Source organism: Nomia melanderi, chromosome 4 (assembly GCF_051020985.1).
Source record: "Nomia melanderi isolate GNS246 chromosome 4, iyNomMela1, whole genome shotgun sequence".
NCBI lineage: Eukaryota > Metazoa > Arthropoda > Insecta > Hymenoptera > Halictidae > Nomia > Nomia melanderi.
The window spans coordinates 12,985,951-13,004,917 of NC_135002.1; the positions used below are offsets into that span (position 1 = coordinate 12,985,951).

At 34.1% G+C, this 18,967-nt stretch overlaps 1 protein-coding gene across 2 annotated transcripts in view; it reads right to left on the reverse strand.

The window, feature by feature from the left end:
• Positions 1-6,667: 6,667 nt before the first annotated feature.
• LOC116425422 (tRNA dimethylallyltransferase) overlaps positions 6,668-18,967 on the reverse strand; it is a 138,378-nt gene continuing 126,078 nt past the window's right edge. The window contains exons 5-8 of one of the 2 annotated variants that reach the window (XM_031973096.2): positions 9,393-9,489; positions 7,497-7,610; positions 7,148-7,333; positions 6,668-7,074 (exon numbers count right to left, since the gene is read on the reverse strand). In XM_031973096.2, the coding sequence (XP_031828956.2) occupies positions 6,907-7,074; positions 7,148-7,333; positions 7,497-7,610; positions 9,393-9,489 (565 nt within the window). In that variant the 3' untranslated portion in view covers positions 6,668-6,906. The remainder of the gene's footprint in view (positions 7,075-7,147; positions 7,334-7,496; positions 7,611-9,392; positions 9,490-18,967) is intronic. The other variant, XM_031973095.2, reaches the window with a different exon arrangement.

The following is an 18,967-nucleotide window of genomic DNA, read 5'->3' on the forward strand; positions in this document are numbered from 1 at the left end:
CCGAGAGGCCAGTCAGCTGGTGCTCCCCACTCTCGATACGTCACTGTCTCACCAGCGGTGCAGGGATTTTTAATTCCGTCAACCATTCCTTGACGATTTCTCCTGGGATCGGATGTGTTGCCAGGTGCGAACGATCGCTTCTGTGCTGTATCTTCGGTTTTCGTTCCTATTAGGAGAGGACATTTTTTGGGGCAACCTAATGCACTCCGTTTTCGAAACGTCCTGCGACGAATGAAATTTTGTTTCGTGGATAATCGATGCGTGGTATTTTATGTTTTATGTTATGCTATTGAATTATGCACGATTTATCCTGACTTTCATTTTATTTCATTCTTTACAGTTTTTAATTTACCAACTTGTTTCCTTTTTAGGCAGATTTATAACGCTAATTTTTTACTAATTTCTGGCACATTGCGCGGGATGCGGAGGAAACTTATGGACAACCGAATACCCTCCGTTTCCGGAACATCCTGCTACATGTTTACTTTTATAAATAACGAATGTATGGTATTTTATGTTTTATGAAATGCTGTTGGCTTATTTGTGATATTTTATGCTATGATATTATATTATGCACGATTTTACCTCGATTTCTTAGTTTCTTTCGTTTTTTAGGAAGTTTGATCCAAAATTTGTGCAGGTTTATATGTTGGGGACAGAATGCAAGAAGTTTATGGGATAACTGAATACATTCCGTATTCGAAGCGTCCTACGAAAAATTGATTTCTTTCGCATTCCGAAATTTAGTTCGACAGAAATTTTGGAAATATAGGGAATTATGCAGAATAGAATTATGGAGAATTCAGTAGTGTAACATAAAATATCATGCATCCGTTTAGTATTAATAATATGAAAGACATTTTTCAGGCTCACAGAAACTTCGTTTAACGTTAGAACTACCAAACAGTCGAATTGATTAGTTCAAGTAATTTGTAGAAGATAAACGAGTTGTTTTCTCATGGAAACTGTGAAAGTGTATTCATTCAGATTTCGATTGATTTATGTATTCATTTAAGTGTTACTGTATAAACTTATTTAACACTAAAACTACCGAACGGGTCAAATTGACTCACTTCAGAATTTTTATTTTTCAAGTATTTAAATTAGGAAGGCGTGCTTGCGAAAGATTTTTAATTAAATTTGTGTATTTGTATAGATACAAGACTAGGAGACCATTCGAATATCAAGAAACGTATTGTTTTAATTTTTATGAAAAATTGGAAAGAAGTAACTCTAATTGCTCGGTAGTTATAGTGTTAAGAATTTCTCTGAAAAGAAGCTGTACTTTTTAATGATTATAAAAGAAGGAATTAGCAACGAGTAATTTTGGGTCAATTCGAAGTTCTAGTGTCGATGAATCATTTCGTACATTCGGAAATAATGTTTTTATCGTTGAAAATTGAAAGTATATGCATTGTTCCTTTCTTTGAGTACATTTGTGTTCGTTCGTAGAAGGGAAATCTTAATTAACGCAGACTTTTAGCGCTTAATATGAAATCATATTTTCATTGCTATTAGGTAACCGAAAGTAAAAGTAGTGACAAGTTTATGGACTGAATATTCGTAAGTGTGTATTTGGTTTGCAAATCCGTTTGCCTCTTTTTTCTTGATGGCTGAGCATAGGTTGCAAGCTATAACGCGATGCATAATTATGTTTTTTAGATTGGTGTTATTATTAATGAGTGTAGACACTAGAACTTTTTGATTATTGTAAGTTTTGATGAAAGAAATGTTGAGGAATCTTATAACGAAGTCGATAAGAAATTAATTTCATTCGTATATTTAAAATGTTGCTTTACAATTTAGATTTCTGCATAAATTAAATAGGCTACTTTTTCTTTTAAGTTGTATGAAACTTTGATTAGAAATCGTTTGTGACAACCTGGAAGATTATTACCTTCATAATACGCATAAATAATCTGTGATTGTAATATTTTTATAATTAGATAACCAAGAGGTTAATGAAAATTATTATATAATTAAGTGTAACACTGGTTATACAGAAACATTTCCATTTTCTGTTATTTGTTTAATTAGTGACTATTATTTCACAAAAATAATGATTCATTTTCTCCGGAACCGATCACTGTTTTTCTAAAATCAGTCAGAAAGTTGCATAGAAAGATGATTCACCCTCTGACTTTGTACCATGTTAAATCATTCTCCCTGAACTCATAGTAGATCGTATTATGTTGACTTGTATCGGACGAAAGCTGTTATTTACATAGCATTTATAAATACCAGAATTTTCGTTATCAATATACCCATTCACATCGTCGTGAATAAAAATACTTAACCTAATAATTTATATAAAAAGCTAAAGCACTACGTCATATTGTATATGTATTTTTGTTAATAAAAAATAATCCAGTTTATACTACTGCACAAGAAAATTACGGAATTTATTGTTAGTAGAAAGCTAAATGGAAATATACGATTAAAAGTAGATCATGATCGATTAGGCAATTGTAAACTACATTAGAGTATATAAAATTGCATGTTTTGTATATTATGATACACTAAATACTAAAATAAAATTTATAAATAAGTTTAAAATAAAATGTCATATAATAAAAAATGATACCAAGTAGTAAAATACAATGTTCTGTGTTTTCGAAATTAAGAGAATAATAATCGAGACATCAAGAAATAATGAAAAGTGTAGAAAATGTAAAACCTTAATCCAGAAAAGACAAAAATAGTTTTCGTGTAACGAAGAAAATAGTGATCGCCGCTTAAAAAGAAGGGAGAATCCTCCACCGACCAGTAACAATAGCACTAAACTTATCGGCAGATGGATTAGAAGGTTAGATTACAGCTCGAAAACCACTTTTAAGACTGCGAACCAAGCTAAAATTGTTATTGCGTGAAACAAGGGGAACGTGCATCGAACAAATGAAAAATTCACCCGTTTATAACTTCTGTTTCTCGACTTTCCACACAAAACATTAAACTAAAATTTATCATAAGCAACAACATACAACACAGAATAAACAGCAATAACACTGCATCACGATACAAGAAGTTCGTATTATTATTATTGATTTTATGCATGGAAGAATAAACAAGCAAAGACCAATAATAAACAAGTAAATAACAAAGTTCATGATTAGGGTAGTCACATAAGCTTGTTCATTAACAAATAAACAAATAACTTGAGTAAATTTCAAAAGGTCATCAAACATGTACTTAACTGATTAAAAAGGATCACTAGCATTAAACTGTCTCTGGCAATGTATCAGTGTTGATTAATTAATCGTTAATTAAGGAACAAACAAATAAGAGATAAATAATATTCTTGAGTTTCTAATATTTAAACCAGAAATTATAAACACCGAAATTGACGGGTCAACGAAATCAAACTCAGTGAAACCTCGTTTCTCGTGAATCTATTTATTCATTTATACATCTTTGTGAAAACAAATCCTTTTAGACAATAAATATATTTAGGGCACAGCAAATTAAGTATGAAAAATACAGGAAGAAGAACTACACACGCGCAATCGCGAAAAAGAGAAGAAATGTGAAAGAAATTCAATTCGATTGAAAATAAAAGCATTCAACGAAAGAAAAGACAAGTTCAATAGAGGTGCTAACATTTGCTTGTAATATTCATGGATCGTATTTAATTGGCACGAGTCATCGTCGACTTCGAATCGTCAAGTAATCATCGACGATGAACATAATACGCTGCGATAGAGGAGCGATGATTGCGTACAGCCAGTGAACAGTCTGGTGCTCAGGTAGCGTGTGGTGCGAAATTGCATCGTGTAGGGGCACAGATTAGTTCGTTTCAATCGACAAAGCAGCTCCAGGTATTATATTACCCGTCTCCGAACGAGTATCGTAAACACTATCGCCATAGCGTTCGCTAAACGCAAGAGGGCAACGACTTCCGACGGATCTCGACGGGCAACTAGAAACCCAGAGTTTTATTATTGGAGACTCGATTACTTGGCAAGTATTATTTAAAAACCAGTCCAGACACATTACCAGCGTTATTGAAATCGAGTTTCGCTTAAAACTGAAACTACCATGCAGTCAAACTGACATTTCAACGTTTTTGTATAGGAGCACTAACAGTGCATCTATTGAGATTTCCTTTAATTTACAATTCCATTTGCATATTGTTGAACCAACTTCTTTGGTAATTTCGCAGAGAATCATGTTGCCTTTTTAATAATTGCAAAAAGAAGAAATCAGAAATCGTTTTTATCTGTATGTTGGTTCTAGTGTTAAATAACATTTCTATTTCGTTTGTTACCTGTTTCATTACTTTTCTCTAGGTTAATGTTACTCTGATTAATAACGTACTTAAACAATAAATTATCTTAATATCCGTCCTTTTCGGAATAATCGTTTTTCTGCTTACAAGTGGCGTTGAAAAATATACGTTCAAACGTTTATCTGTGTTTTTATCATAATCACTGGTTTTTATCAACGGACTGCGGTTTTCCTCGACCAATCACATGTTATGAGTATCAAAGCTTTTCCTGCAAGGTAATGCATCATTTCTTATACGAAAATATTGAAATTTATTAAATGTTTTATTTATCTATTGTTTCATCTATTACTTATTGAATTAAAGTTTGTGATTTACCGTATATTAATGTTTATTCGTTAAAATTTATTATATTTTAATTACTGTAATTAGTGATGTTAGGCTGTTCATTAATTTCAAAAATCGACGAAATGAACATTTCACTTTCGATGGACAATGCTCCGAGATAGAAACAATGAAATTAGTAGGGAGTTGTTTCTTGCGCGAAAGTACTTCCTTGACGTGCTTCAGCGACCTGCCTTAATGCAATGTACATATGTAATAGCGGCTAATGCACGTCGAGTACAATGACTTGGTACGGTAAACGGGAGACTGCACGCAGACTGAGCGCTGTCTTTCTTATAGATTGGCATTCTTTTGTACGCGCTGGAATGGAATACGTGATCGAAGTGTCGCATATATCATGCGCGATATGAATCAATTCATACCGCACGAAATGCTGAAAAAAAATGGTACATGTAACCCTAGTACAACAGCGTTGTTAGGTTTCTAAATGATGCCGAGTTATGTGAATTAGTTGTAGTACATAAAATTCTAAGTATATAGTGGTAAGTAGTAATTGCGATGTAGAATTAGAAATTATTATAAAAAGCAGCGTTAAATTGTAAAAGTTAAAAAAATTATAATATTTTCATTTTACTATTAACTGTAAGAGAAATATGTCTAGTGAAAGAATAATTGTAATTAAAGGTACTACATATTAGTACAGAATTATCGTCAATTTTAGTCAGTTCTTGTACAGTGTTGTAGAAATTTCGTATTACGCGGGAATTGTCTGTATTTTATGAAATAATAATGGTATGTAATCAATTTCTAAACGTAGCAATTTTCTGTCGCATGAACCACGATAACAGAAAGAGCCGGGCTAATTTAGTGTTTCAGGCAATTGCCGTGAAACTTTCTATCAAGAAATTGCTTTCATCTTTAAAAAGGAAAGGAAGCACAATACATGCGGCGAACGTTTCACTTTTTCTGGGCTGAAAGTGACGATACGGATTAGCGTTATTTTCTTAAAAAGATGTAAATGAAAAATTATACCACGAAGTTTCAAAATAATTTAAATGTTAACAAAAAGTAGTAGAATGGCTATGTAACAATCATACTACACTTTAGTAATAGTTAAATTTAATATATTAAAACAATATTTTAAAGATGAATTTATATACTTACACAGTTATAATTATATATTATCATTAAGTTTAATTAAAATTACGATTAGTCTGAGCTAGTGAAGGACTAGATATCCCATATAAATTTTTGTCAGATGACTGAAGGGTTACAAGGGCCCCTTACCATTCCTGTATCATTTACAATATTACCAACAGAGTATAGATAAACATAAATAAATGAAAACTGTGTTATATTCTTATTTTTTGGCTTCAACATTAAATTTTCCTATACATTCATGATTTTTTCTGTTTACTTAATTAAAATATTAAATGCAAGTGAACGTATCTATTACCTACAGAAATTATATACATTTATTACCAACGGAGAACACTACCAAACCGTAAAATTCCCATTTCTCATTGATGGTAAAGTCTTCATTTCTTTAATTATTTCACAGTAGAAAATTACTAAAATACATACGATGAAATTAGATGGCATTTCCTATTTAACTAATAATAATAATAATAATAAAGAAAGATAAGCAATGACAAGAAGTGGAAAGCAAGCTAGAAAGTGATGAAGAATACTAAAACATGGTAGCAGCTACAAACTTTTTCAATTACTACTACATGAAATTGATGTTCCAATTTGGCACCTGAATTCTCCTCCTATAAAATTTCTATAGATACGTGTTTTTCTTAATCCATACTATAAGTTTGAGTATATTGCCACGGATGGCGCCACAAAATAAAGAAGTACTTTTATCAGCGGCGATAACTTTCGGTATTACAACGACAGATTAGTGTATCTTCAATCGGTAATATAATGAAAAACACAAGTGCTGCTACCTATGAGAAAAATACTTAAAGTACGAACAATATTTACAATCTAAAATACAGTAACGCACGAATTTATCTTAGTTTAAATGGAATGTTTTTGATTCAGACAACTTGCATGACAAAATGCATGTTACGAACTTAAATTATATATGTGAGAAGTTAAAAAAGGTTTTAGTTAAATCACAGGAGAATGGACGCATTGCTGACGACTCAATTTGGGCCTTTGTCACTCTCGACAAAATTAATGTAATAGTCTTAAAAGACTTTGCATAAAATAATCTATATTTAAAATCTTCATTATTAGCATCAGTCTTTGAACATTGTGAGTGAAATACATGCTTGAAGGGCATTATTATTTTACATATATTTTATAAGATAGAATCAAAGAAATTAAAATCAACTTTGATTTTCTGCATCGATTTTCAACTCCTCTGGTTCTGACTGTTTCATGTTCTTGCTTTTCTGTTGTTCCGCAAATTTCTTCTTCCTCTTTAGAGCCCTTTGATGTCTCATACCTTTCAGGTGTATGTCCCACTGTTCACCAACTAATGTTTTTTCACAGATCTACGAAAACAAATTGAATTGTTTAACATATTGAAATCGCACATAGGAATACTGAGAAGATAAGGATAGTTACATCACAATAGCGACATTCCTCGTTACTGCTGTCTGTATTTTTGACGTCGATGACAAACTCGTTCACAGGCTTTTGCTCGGGTTTCTCTCCCCTCAACGATGCCTCCACTATAGCCACAGCTTTCTCGTATACGCAACTATTCCATGCGTTCAAATCAGTGCAGTCCAATATATAAATAGGAGGCACCTGCAACCATCAATTACGCGTGAGTTGCAATTTACTTAAAAATTAATAAAAGAAATAGCGACCTTCTTCTATGTTACATTATTTCCCTTACTCTTTGATGATGTAGTAACAAAGAAAATCACGTTTTCAATAATTCATGGTATTTTATTTAGGCACGTTATACCTGTCTATCCGAGCGGCGAATCATACGATTGCGGATCCATCTCTCTTGTGTTCTAGCGTATCTTTTGGTAACTAGCTTTAGGTCGTCGATCCCTTTCTGCAGTAATTCCTGACCCTGCGAGTGAAAGTATATTTGCAATTTCCGAATTTCGGTTCTCTTAATTCAGTAAACTTATCGTCGTTGCGTCTGACTTTATTCTTTAAAGGATTTGCATTTGCTTTCGAATGAAATTGCCTTTCAGCCTCAATACCATCGGTTCTCTGTTTAACATGAACCAATTAATCCTTTATCACAGATAACAAAAGCTTTGGTCAATTGAAGTATCAGAATATTTGCTAATTTACTTGAAGTTAACATACTAAAGAAGAAACACAAAACGTTTTTCCAATTATACATTCTTTAGAAAAAAACTACTAAGTTAAGTTATTAACGAAGCTAATTTGTACACAATAGATAACGTGTACCATCACTGTCCTCACGGTGCAAATGGGAAATCACGTGCCTCCGTTTAAAGCGACGTCACGAAACGTAAAGTCGATGACCAATTTTTTCAACGTACAGTGTACATAGCATAATGGGATACTGCGAAGTCCCGTGAAAAGGGTCTTCCATGAAAAGTTTTTTCCGTGGAGTATGAGTGGAATGTGGCCTAAGCCAAACTTATTCCAAGAAGGTCTTCCTCATGGCACTTTAAACAAAGAGTAAAGTGTCTAGGCGAAAATTCATAGAAGTCTAAATCGTCAAGAACTGTGATTTACAGTGGTATGTTTTAATAAGCTTGCAAAAAAACTAGGAAATAGAACCTGCTTTCGTGTGACGAAAGAACACTTTGTGGTCTTGAAATTATGCGAGTGCCTGTATCACATAAATATGATGACAAACGACAAAAAATTAGACTGGTGCAGTCAGGTACATTCACCATTACTTTTAGTACAATTCTTATCACATTTAGTAACTCTGTATTTTACCTTTGTAAGTAGAATTCAGAAGTAACTCAACCTCTAAAAATTGAAATTGTATTTTTACATGTATGTAATGTTAGTTCATAGTATGATGCTGGCGGAACATTTTTAAATCAACAGATTTTTTATGTCGGTTGCAATAAGTGGAAGAAAGAATGAACAGTGATGAAATTACTGTCAAGTTCCGGTGTTTCATGCTTGGTCCCAGTAAAAACGAAGGTGAATCACAGAAATTAGCGGGGGACATAACAATATCCAGACGCGCAGCATCAGTAACGTCTCCACGTGTTCCGCAGATGTTTCCGCAGGGACAAAGAAAAAACGCGCGGTTCTCGCATACGAGTTTCTTCGATAAAAGCAATCAACTAAACATTGATAACTATAATTAACTAATATATTTTTCGAACATTTCTAAGAGAAACTAATGTATTCACAGTGAACGGAGTCAATTTTTCTATATGATAGGTCAACGTAATAAAGCGGAAGTTAACCCCTTATGTTGTTTTGTTGAGTTGGATAATATTTATGTTTGTTAACCTCCCTTGAAAATCTTCACCACGAGTCTGACATACACATTTTTTCTAAAAATCTGTTTCTTTCATTTAAAACATTTTTCTAAAATATTCTTGCGCACATTTTATCCTTATTTTGAGAGGCCGCTCGAACTCTTTCGGTTGCTTAATGGAAAGGAGAAAATGGTAAAACGGAACGTGGGGAAAAACAAAATTCCTGCATCAGAACTATCTGACACGCCGGGTTGAACGGAAGCGACAGCGATCGAGCAACCCTTCAAAGATCCTCGCCTCTCGATGTAGAAAACTCCACTTCTCGCGGAGGAAGAAAAAGAGATCGGTTCCAGCGGTGCTAATCGCGACACATCGCGCACACAGCTGCGCCGAACGTGACGACGTTGCAGTTCGCCGCTTCTGATTACCTTTTTCTCCTGCTTCTCCTCCTCGGACAGTATCAAGTAACTGTGGAACTCTTTGAAGCCGATGGTCTGAAAGATGCCTTTGGTGTAGTCCGGTAACCTGAAACACAAACGTCCGTTGAAATCAGAGTTCGGCAAAATGTAATGATTACGTATCAATCGCTTGTTCTATGATTTCTTTCATAGCTGCGTTTCATGAAATTGCCTCATCGTCAACCATTTATTAGAAAGAGAAAGGAATTTGATGTTTGTTCTATGTCTACCTTTTGCGGACGAAGATTTTTGATGTTGAATAAATGGCTAATCGTTATTTCAGGGTTTAACCTTTTGACCTACAATATCGTGTCAGACTCGTGACGAAAAACTGAATTTGACAAATCTAAGTGTCATTTATTTTTTTTTTAAATCGAAATTAAATATTATTTTTCTACTATCAATCGTTACCATTTGGAGTAAACGTAGACACAGAATGAGCATCATAATTTTTCTTTCCCTAATACATTTCCCCTAACATTATTAACGATAAAGTAGCTTCATCGACCATAGTTAAGAAATAAATCACGGGGCAAGGGGTTAAGATAGATATCACAGGATAACAGAACAAATTTCTCAATTTTGGCGATGACAGTATTTTCTAAATGAACTCTTTTCCTAAAAGATTAGGAAAAATGGATATTGCAGGACAATAAGTTAATCCTCTGTACTTTAAAAAAGTGTATCACCAGAAATTTCGTTTCAACTATTGAAGTGCTATTTTAGTTTAATATTTTATATAGTGATGAGTTATACGAAGAATAAAATTAAATATCAAATTTTAGCTATGGCATCCGATGGCGCCATGCTGGTGTCGCATATAAGGCGAAGATAGAATATTGAGTATAGGGGAATGAAATAAAAGTACATCTATTGTAATGAGAAAGCTTACATTCGTTTACATGTATCATCGAAATTTTGTGCACATCGTTTCATTAAGATACGAATTAACATACATATACAAGATATTTCTGTCACACGTGTGTAAGTATCAACTTGCTCTTTATTACTCGAAAAACATCCCCATTTTTTCCCCATAATTTCTTTATCGTCAAATCGATCGTACATCTGATATGTTTGAATAGTACCTCCGAGTAAACGCCAGCATCGGTTTAGGTCACGAAAGGATTCGAAACCGCACGGAACCGTTTCGGCGCTAAAATCGAAAACTAAGAATCGTAAAGCGGGTAATGGTCGTCCGCGATGTGCAATTTGCCCAATTTCCCTGGGCGCTGGAGTGCAATCTGTAAGATGCTCCAAATCGGTTAACGACGGGGGACACGGGATCAATAAAATGTAAAGAAACGCGGTGAATTTAGCCGCGTCTATTGACAGTTTTACGTTGAAAAGCTATTACACGAAACGAGTACCTTTGGAGTTCGCTGCGCCCGTAGTGTTTCTCATCTCTTGCTCTCGCAATACGGTGTTATTGGCGACAGAGTCATCGCTCGGGGTTATGGTTGTTTACTACCAGTTTCAACGAGAAGACTGAATATTTTCGGGGTTTATTGTCCAGTTTAAAATGAGATATACTTGCAGACACTTTTAGCAGCCGTAAAACGCACTTTGTAAAGTATACTTCGAGGCGAAACAATCGCCTGTTTAGGAATGTTAGCGCAGTTTTTAAGCGTCGCGCGAATACCTATGGACTGTAGGAATTGTATTCCTAAATAAATACAGTTGGAACAATTCATGAAACTTAATGGAAGTATAGTAAATATGCAATGTTTTAATTAAAAATTATTCATAGTTTTTCTATGAAATACTAAAGAATCCACATTTTTCAACGACAACAATGAGATTCCACTTTTAATACAGTGAATATTGTATTATGCAACGATACATTTCAGTATGGCATGGTTTGAAAATGAACACAAAAACGAAGAACTACTGAGAAACGAAATGCAGCTTGAACGATGAGTTAACTCTTGTGGTCGTATTAATTTTCTGTACAAAGTAAGTTTATGACTTGCTTTCAAATGTTAGACGAATATAATACAATAACAGATCCTTGTTATACAGAAACCATTTCAATAACAAATATTCTAATTTTTAATTTTTTCTTTTAACTTCTATAAAAAATTAAAAATACTGAAATCTTGCTAACAAGAATTCAACAAAAATTCTTAAAACTTCCTTTCGCAAATAAGAAGCAAGAAATGAAAAATATAATTTTCGGCGCGACGAATATAGACTGGACCCTTATTTTAAACCGATTCGTTTCCGTTTACCTTAATCCATAATTTTATATTTTAATTATTTTCATTGTATGCGATCGCAAAGGGTTGATTCGTCATCCACAGCGGAAGGGTTAACCCTGTGCACTCGCATGTCATGTTGGTGATGGCAATACGAATTTGTTATAGAACGTTCCAAATTGTTTGAAAAACCACCACACTTTAAAAAATGATCAAACTTCAATTCTACTATAATAATAATAAATAAAATAAATATAAAACGTTGAATTCTACCGCTGTAAATTGCTTGAATTCGTTTCCCTAAAAGTTAATACATGTCTAACCTTTTGCAGACGAAGACTCTTTAAACTACACAAAGTTGGCAACGTATGATGCTAAATTATACATCGAATGCTTAAACAATAAAAAAGGGAAACTATACACTGATCTCTTGCACTTCAACTAATTAAATCGTTCGTTTGCAACTTAATATTCCAAATATGAACAGTTCATCTCGCGAAAACGTCGACGTCCGTCCGCAAAGGGTTAAACCCAACAAACATTGCAAATAAATCAAGTGCAAAGGGTTAAATGGCGATGCGGGGCGCGTCACCAGGGCACGGTTACGTCCCCGAGCGGGGGTTCTGGTTCCACGGAGTTAGCGATTGTATCGCCTGCGCCATGAAAGGCGAACTGCATTTCGCAGGCTCGCCGTCTTATCACTGCCTGGGAATAGCGATAGCTCGCTCCTGCGGGCCGAGGTCGCGGCGGCAGCTTACGCGGCGGGAAATGTCTGCAGCGCTGAAACCGCGGACACGGTTCACTTGTTCGCGCACGTGTCAATGCCAAATATGTACCTGCGGCTACAAACTAGATCCGCGCGACGTGTGCGCGCTTGGCGTTCCCTTTCTGTCTGTGAATCGAAGATTGGGATAAGTCGGGCAGAATTGGCTCAATTAACTAATTAACTGGGTTTGACGAGTATACACGTCATCTTGAAGCTTGAATGAATTATTGCTTTTTCAGATAAACATGTAATTCTTCTTTGTTTTGCTTTGGTTCTTCATTGAAATCTACCCTAGGTGCATTCGTTCTGCGTTTAACGAGTACACACTTCGTTTCTTCATTTTATATCGCACAGTGAACAGCTTAACACTAGATTTACGCAACGAACTAGTTTAACTCGTATTGAATTTTATAAACATTATTCGGTAAATGTTTGAATTGATTTTAATTGACGCAAACACGCAAATACGTATTCTAATTGTCTAGTTTGAATGTTTTCATTTCTAAAATCGAAATCATATCAATATCAGAAATCAAAAATCAATATCAATTTTTTTAAGGACGATACAACAAATTGTATAGTAAATGTACGTGGATCTAGCGTTCACATTAAGTGTGCCGCGAACTGGTCAAATGACTGGTTTTAAAATAAAAAATTTTGCTTTTTCCGCTTATTCAACTTTATATCAATTCTTATGTTGTCAGATTAATTAGTTTTTCTGTTTTTGTCTTTGCTTTCGTTTCTACTAAGTTTCTACTAAGAACAATTACAAAGTACCGTACGGTTAGTGTTAGAGTGCAATATAACAAGTTGATCTCTTAATTTCACCACATTGACTGCCATGATAATCTCGAGAATTTTAGTTATGTGGTATCACAATTTGTACATTATACTAAGTAATTTCTCAAATTATTAAACATTTCTATTCGAAATTAAACATCTTAGATATCGTGGCAGTCAACGTATTAACCTTTCGTAGTCGAAGATTTTTGAAGATGAGTAAATAATTAATCGTTGAGTAAATTAATCATTATTTTGGGGTTTAAGGTGGACACTACAAGACAACAGAAGAACAAAATTTCCCAATTTTGGCGGTTACCGTGTTTTCTAGACAAATTCTTCAATCGCGTGCTCAAACGAGTGTGTTAAAGACCCGAAGATATCAAAATTAGGAAAAAATGTGATATGATTACATTCAATTCAAATGTAACAACTGATTGAATTCCAAATTACCTTTCACAATGGTTGGTTATTACTAATCTTAAATTAAAATTGAGACGATTGCAGTGAACCTTGGTTAATACAGGCGATAATTTGCAATCGAGGTGCATTTTAATCATTAATTTTAATATATAATCAGATTCCAGTTTGCCTAACTATAGAGGACGTGAATGCACCGACTGAGCCACGTGTTTTACTTGTTATGTTCTGAGACGTTCGAATGTTGCGCGACACGATTCTTTTACAGGAAAGTTAACTCATAGCAACAATTATTAATTATTTAGCATCGCAATCTTTTACATTACACGTTTATCAACTGTCTTAAGTTATTAGCACGATTGACCACTACGTGATTTCATGGAGCAAAACACACAAAACGGAAAGAATATAGTATTAAATTATTTGATTGAATTGAATCATTATTATTGCACTCACTCACACTCCGCACAAACTCTGAAACATACCCCTTTGAAGCCTAACTGAAAGCCTGCGATGTTGTGTAGACCACTTTTCCTTGATCGTTAGGCTTCTCTCCTTTACGGTCCTACGCTCGTACTGATTCTCGCATTCACAATTCTTAAAAATATCTTAAAACTACGCTGAACATTCTAGATACTACAATATTATAATTATTTTCATCGGCAACTGACATGGCAGTTAATCTGTTGGACCTACCAAGCAGTGAAAGTGATTTTCGTGTTTTAATTCATTGTAATCAATGATCCGGCGATAGCATTCGTATATGTAAGAATAGTAACAGTTCAGATATCGAACTTAGGAAGATAAGGTAACACTATCCGATCGGAATAATCTAAAACACCGCTGTATTACACGATGAAGTGACATTAATATATTATCAGTTACTCCTCGTAAGAATAAATCGAGAAATAAAAATCTATTGACAGTGCAATTCATTTTCGCGTAAATTAATTCCCACTTCACAAGAATTAACTTTTATCATTTAATATATCAGCCTGATAAGCCGCGAAAGATTCTCGATATCTTTAAAAGTATCATCGATGATTAAGTATTACATACAAATTAATATTCTTTCACAACGAATCACTTCAATGTTTGATTAAACTGGTGCACGTGCTGCTGTTTAATCAGTATGACAATCATCAGCCGATCTTCGTTTCGCTGCTATCAAAAAAATCAGTATTACCACGCGATAATCAACGTATTAGTTTCGCGAACGATATTATCCGGATTAATCAGAAATGCGCCAACATTCCTGCAATAATGATCGTCGATATTGCTGCCAGTGATAGGTGTTGCGACACAAATAATAGTGGTACAATCAAGATAACAGCGACGGTAGTCATCGTGAAAAGCACGTAGCAACCGTGAAATGTTTCAACAACCTGTTACTAAGTACTTTTTTTATCTTCATCGTCGCCATTCCAAATAACTTCGAATTCCCTCTTACCGCAAAATATTTAACACTAAAACTATCAATTAATTAATAATTAAATTAATACCATTAATACCATTAAATTAATTAATACCAAATCATTAACCCTTTGCGATCGGCACATTATTCTGATGGCAGTATCAACTAGTCAAAGCAAATTTATATTTTTCAAGTTATTTATCCATAGGTAACTTATAATAAATATACGGCTATTAAAAAATGCAGATTATTTTTTTAAGTTAATGTATTTTGTTGAATGTTGCTTATAGCGTATATCAGAATGGGATGGTAAGGAATAATACGTACTTATAATACCTCTCGATCGTAAAATAACATAATCAAAAAAAAAGATCATGTGGCCAGTTTGACGACACCGATCGCAAAGGGGTAATAGTTATTTTATACTCATCCAAAAGTCGAGTTACACACTGAGTAAAAATCGGTGATCTAGACTAGGAGTAGCTCTGAGTGGATCGCAGAGTCATCGGGACAAAGCCTGCAACTGGCCAAGCAATGGGAAGATTGGGTTACTTTTGGTACTGGACAAGCCTACACTTTAGTGTTCAGCTGTCGCAGAAGGAAAAATGAGTGTTTTTCATTCTGGATAATAGAATCAGATATGAAACAATTCGTGCTACAAACCTCGGATTTGTACGGTACTTAATAAAATGTATTTCTGCAGAAACTGTTGGAATACAAGAAAATTAAATTTGGAAATGATTATACCCTTACAACCAGTGAACTTATTGCAAGTAGAAATACGTTTTACTCAGGCCTGTTAATCAAATCGTATTCAATAGCACGCAGATAGTAATGTTTCTGTTTCAAGTTTATCATTACGTTTCTCATTATTTTATTAACATTCACTTTCACCTAGTAAATCTATTAGATTAAATCTACTAGATCAATATCTATTTCCCACACCAAAGCATCGATAAATTTCATTTTCTATTCTCAATCTAATTAACCTGTTAACCGAGTAACCTTTCACACCTCTAGAAATCTATTCAAGTCACAAGTGAGTATGAATAAAAATGTTTCGAAGTAGCTATAATGCATGCCGATACGATTTAATATATACTACAAGAAATACTGTAATTTTATTGGACTGAAAATGACTCAAGGAAACAAAAAAGTGAAAAATGTCTAAAGGATACAGGAGAAGTGAAGTTATCTTTACTAGTAAACAACTCGGAACACTGAGAACGTTTTAAACTTCAATTATGATTGTACAAAGGTCTTCGAAGAATGCTGAAACGTTTCAGGAATATTCGTTCGTGTTACGTAAAGGCGAAAGTAGATAAAATTGTGATCGTTAACGCGCGTTCAATGTATGATAACGGGGTCTCCCGTCTGTCTCCGTCTTTCCAGCCTGAAATCTTTTCCGGTCGAATGAAAACCGCTTGTCAATTGATAATGACAGATCGGTACGATACACTTTTCACGTGGCAGCTAATAAAGTTCTACACGCGTCGTTTCGCCCGATTGCCTCATGTGTGTCGCCTCTCCTACTTTGTCGCTTTTTTATGTAACGATATAGAAAACGACATGCTACGTCTTCGAACGTAATCACGCCAATTCACGAATCGTTTCTGATTCACCGGAGTATAATGGAATACCTATTAAAGCGTTTACAGTGAGCCTGATCTGTCGTTCGACAAAAAAAAATTCCCACGGCAATACGTTTCTTTTTCGTGTTAACAAACTGCCAACTAATCAGATAGCAAGATCACCGCATAAAATTTTAATAAAAATAACGTTCGGGATGAATACGGATTAACTTTGACCAATTAATTTTGTACGAAGCCTTTCTTCAGATAACGGGACGTCTGGAATAAATACAGAAAATGAATAGATAATGAAATGATATTGTAAATAATGATAATTCAGTTAATGTATATATAAATTTTCATTATACCTGTGTATGCACGGAAATTGTGCAATCTATTTATTACGCATGCGTATAATATGTTTAAGAGAGTATTCTCCGTAATTGAGTAACTGCAGAAGAATGTTCATGATTTTATTTCTTTGGAATCGAAGGTTTTTTGCCACGTCTGTCATCGAAATTCTTTCGTTTTAATGACGCATAAGTGAGTAGGTATTGAAAATGAACACTGGAGAGCAGAACACGAATTAATAGATTTAGAATTAATAAAAGAATTGTGGAAAGAATTAAGAGATTTAGAATCAAAATAATTGTTAAAAGAATTAAGGAATTTAGAATGAATAGAAGAGTTATTGAAACGCCTAATAGATTTAGAATTAATAAAGGATTATTGGGAAAATGGATAGATTTGGAATTAATACGAGAATTATTGAAAGAACGAATGAATTAATAGAATTAATAAACTTCGTAGGATATTTACGAACGCACGAAATTTCTGCATTCCCCGACAGTGCGTCGAGGAAATAAGTATCGTCGCCGGTCCAGCAACTTTCCGGTTTTCCTAGAATTCGAGGAAGAACGAATCATCGAAATCCCCTGTGCATCACGAGACGACCTTCCCTTCGCGTGCTAGCCGTTATCAGTATCCCGCGACGATTAGCACGAGTAGCGGTAATTAATGGAGGCATTTATAATAAGTGAAAAGTATTTAATTTGTATATAAATACAAATTACGTAGGCATTGAAAAATAACTGCGCGATCGGTCAGCCGGTGAAGCCGGTAAGAAACCGGCACGAATACCGGCGTGCCAAGTTTTTTCCACGATTTAACGGAAAGTCGAGAATAATACGATGAATACTAATTAATCAGGAGAAAATATTTTCCAAAACAGACAATCATCGGGCTAAAAATTGTAAATTATCAAATTGACCTGACGACGCGCAATTACGTGAACCTAGCGAAAGAAATTAACTTTGCTTGTTATAGCTCATACAAGTGGGTAAAGCTGTAATGCTTAGGTACCATGACTATATTTTAACCTTCTCAAGGATGCTGGCATATACGTGTACATTTGATTTTAGTTTAACATTAATACTAATCGGAGCGTGAACGGTCAAATGACTGGTATTAAAATTTGATTTAACCCTTTGCACTTGATTTATTTTCGATGTTCTTGGGTGTAAACTAGTATTTACTTTTAAGGGAATGAATTCAAGTAATTTGCAACGGTAGAGTTCAACGTTTTTTATTTATTTCATTAATTATTATTATTATTATAAAATTGAATTTTTACAATCTTTTAAAGTGTGGTACTGTTTCTGTTTAAAGCATTACAGATAAAGTGCAACGAATTTCCATCTTCAGCATAACATATGAGTTGAAAGGGTTACCATTAAAACTAGCAACTAGTCAAATTGATTTTTTGAAATTTTCATACAGAAACGCTAACAGTGCATCTATTGAGATTTCTATTAATTTAGAATTATATTTGCATATTGGTGAATCAAGTTCATTGGTAATTTCTCAAAGAATCATGTTATCTTTTTAATAATTGCAAAAGGCATTCCATGTTTTATACCAACAGATATACGGTACTTCTAGAAAAGGTTATATACATATATAATTAATTTATACAACTAATTTATACTATTAATAATACAGTATCTTCGAGAAAACAAAAATGTATCTTCCATTTTAGGGACGAACACACAGGATAAAGAATTATATTACTTTGCACAAAAGAAAGGGTGTTAAAAAACGAATATCAAGATACTATATACATTAACTTCTAATGACCAAGATAATAAACTGTTTTGCAAACTGGAAATGATCCAGCACTTTTATCCAATTGCCTGAGATTACGCCGCTCGATATTAAAGTATAAGAGAACGCGGGGAGCCGAATGAAGTATACTCCAGACACCTCGAATTCATTAGCATTTCAAATATACTTCATTTCAATTATATCGATTTAGACCGATATCACGAATCCCATATCCGTGAATTTCAAAATAACCAAACCCGAAAAAAAATTCGTTGGGAAAATAATGGTTACCG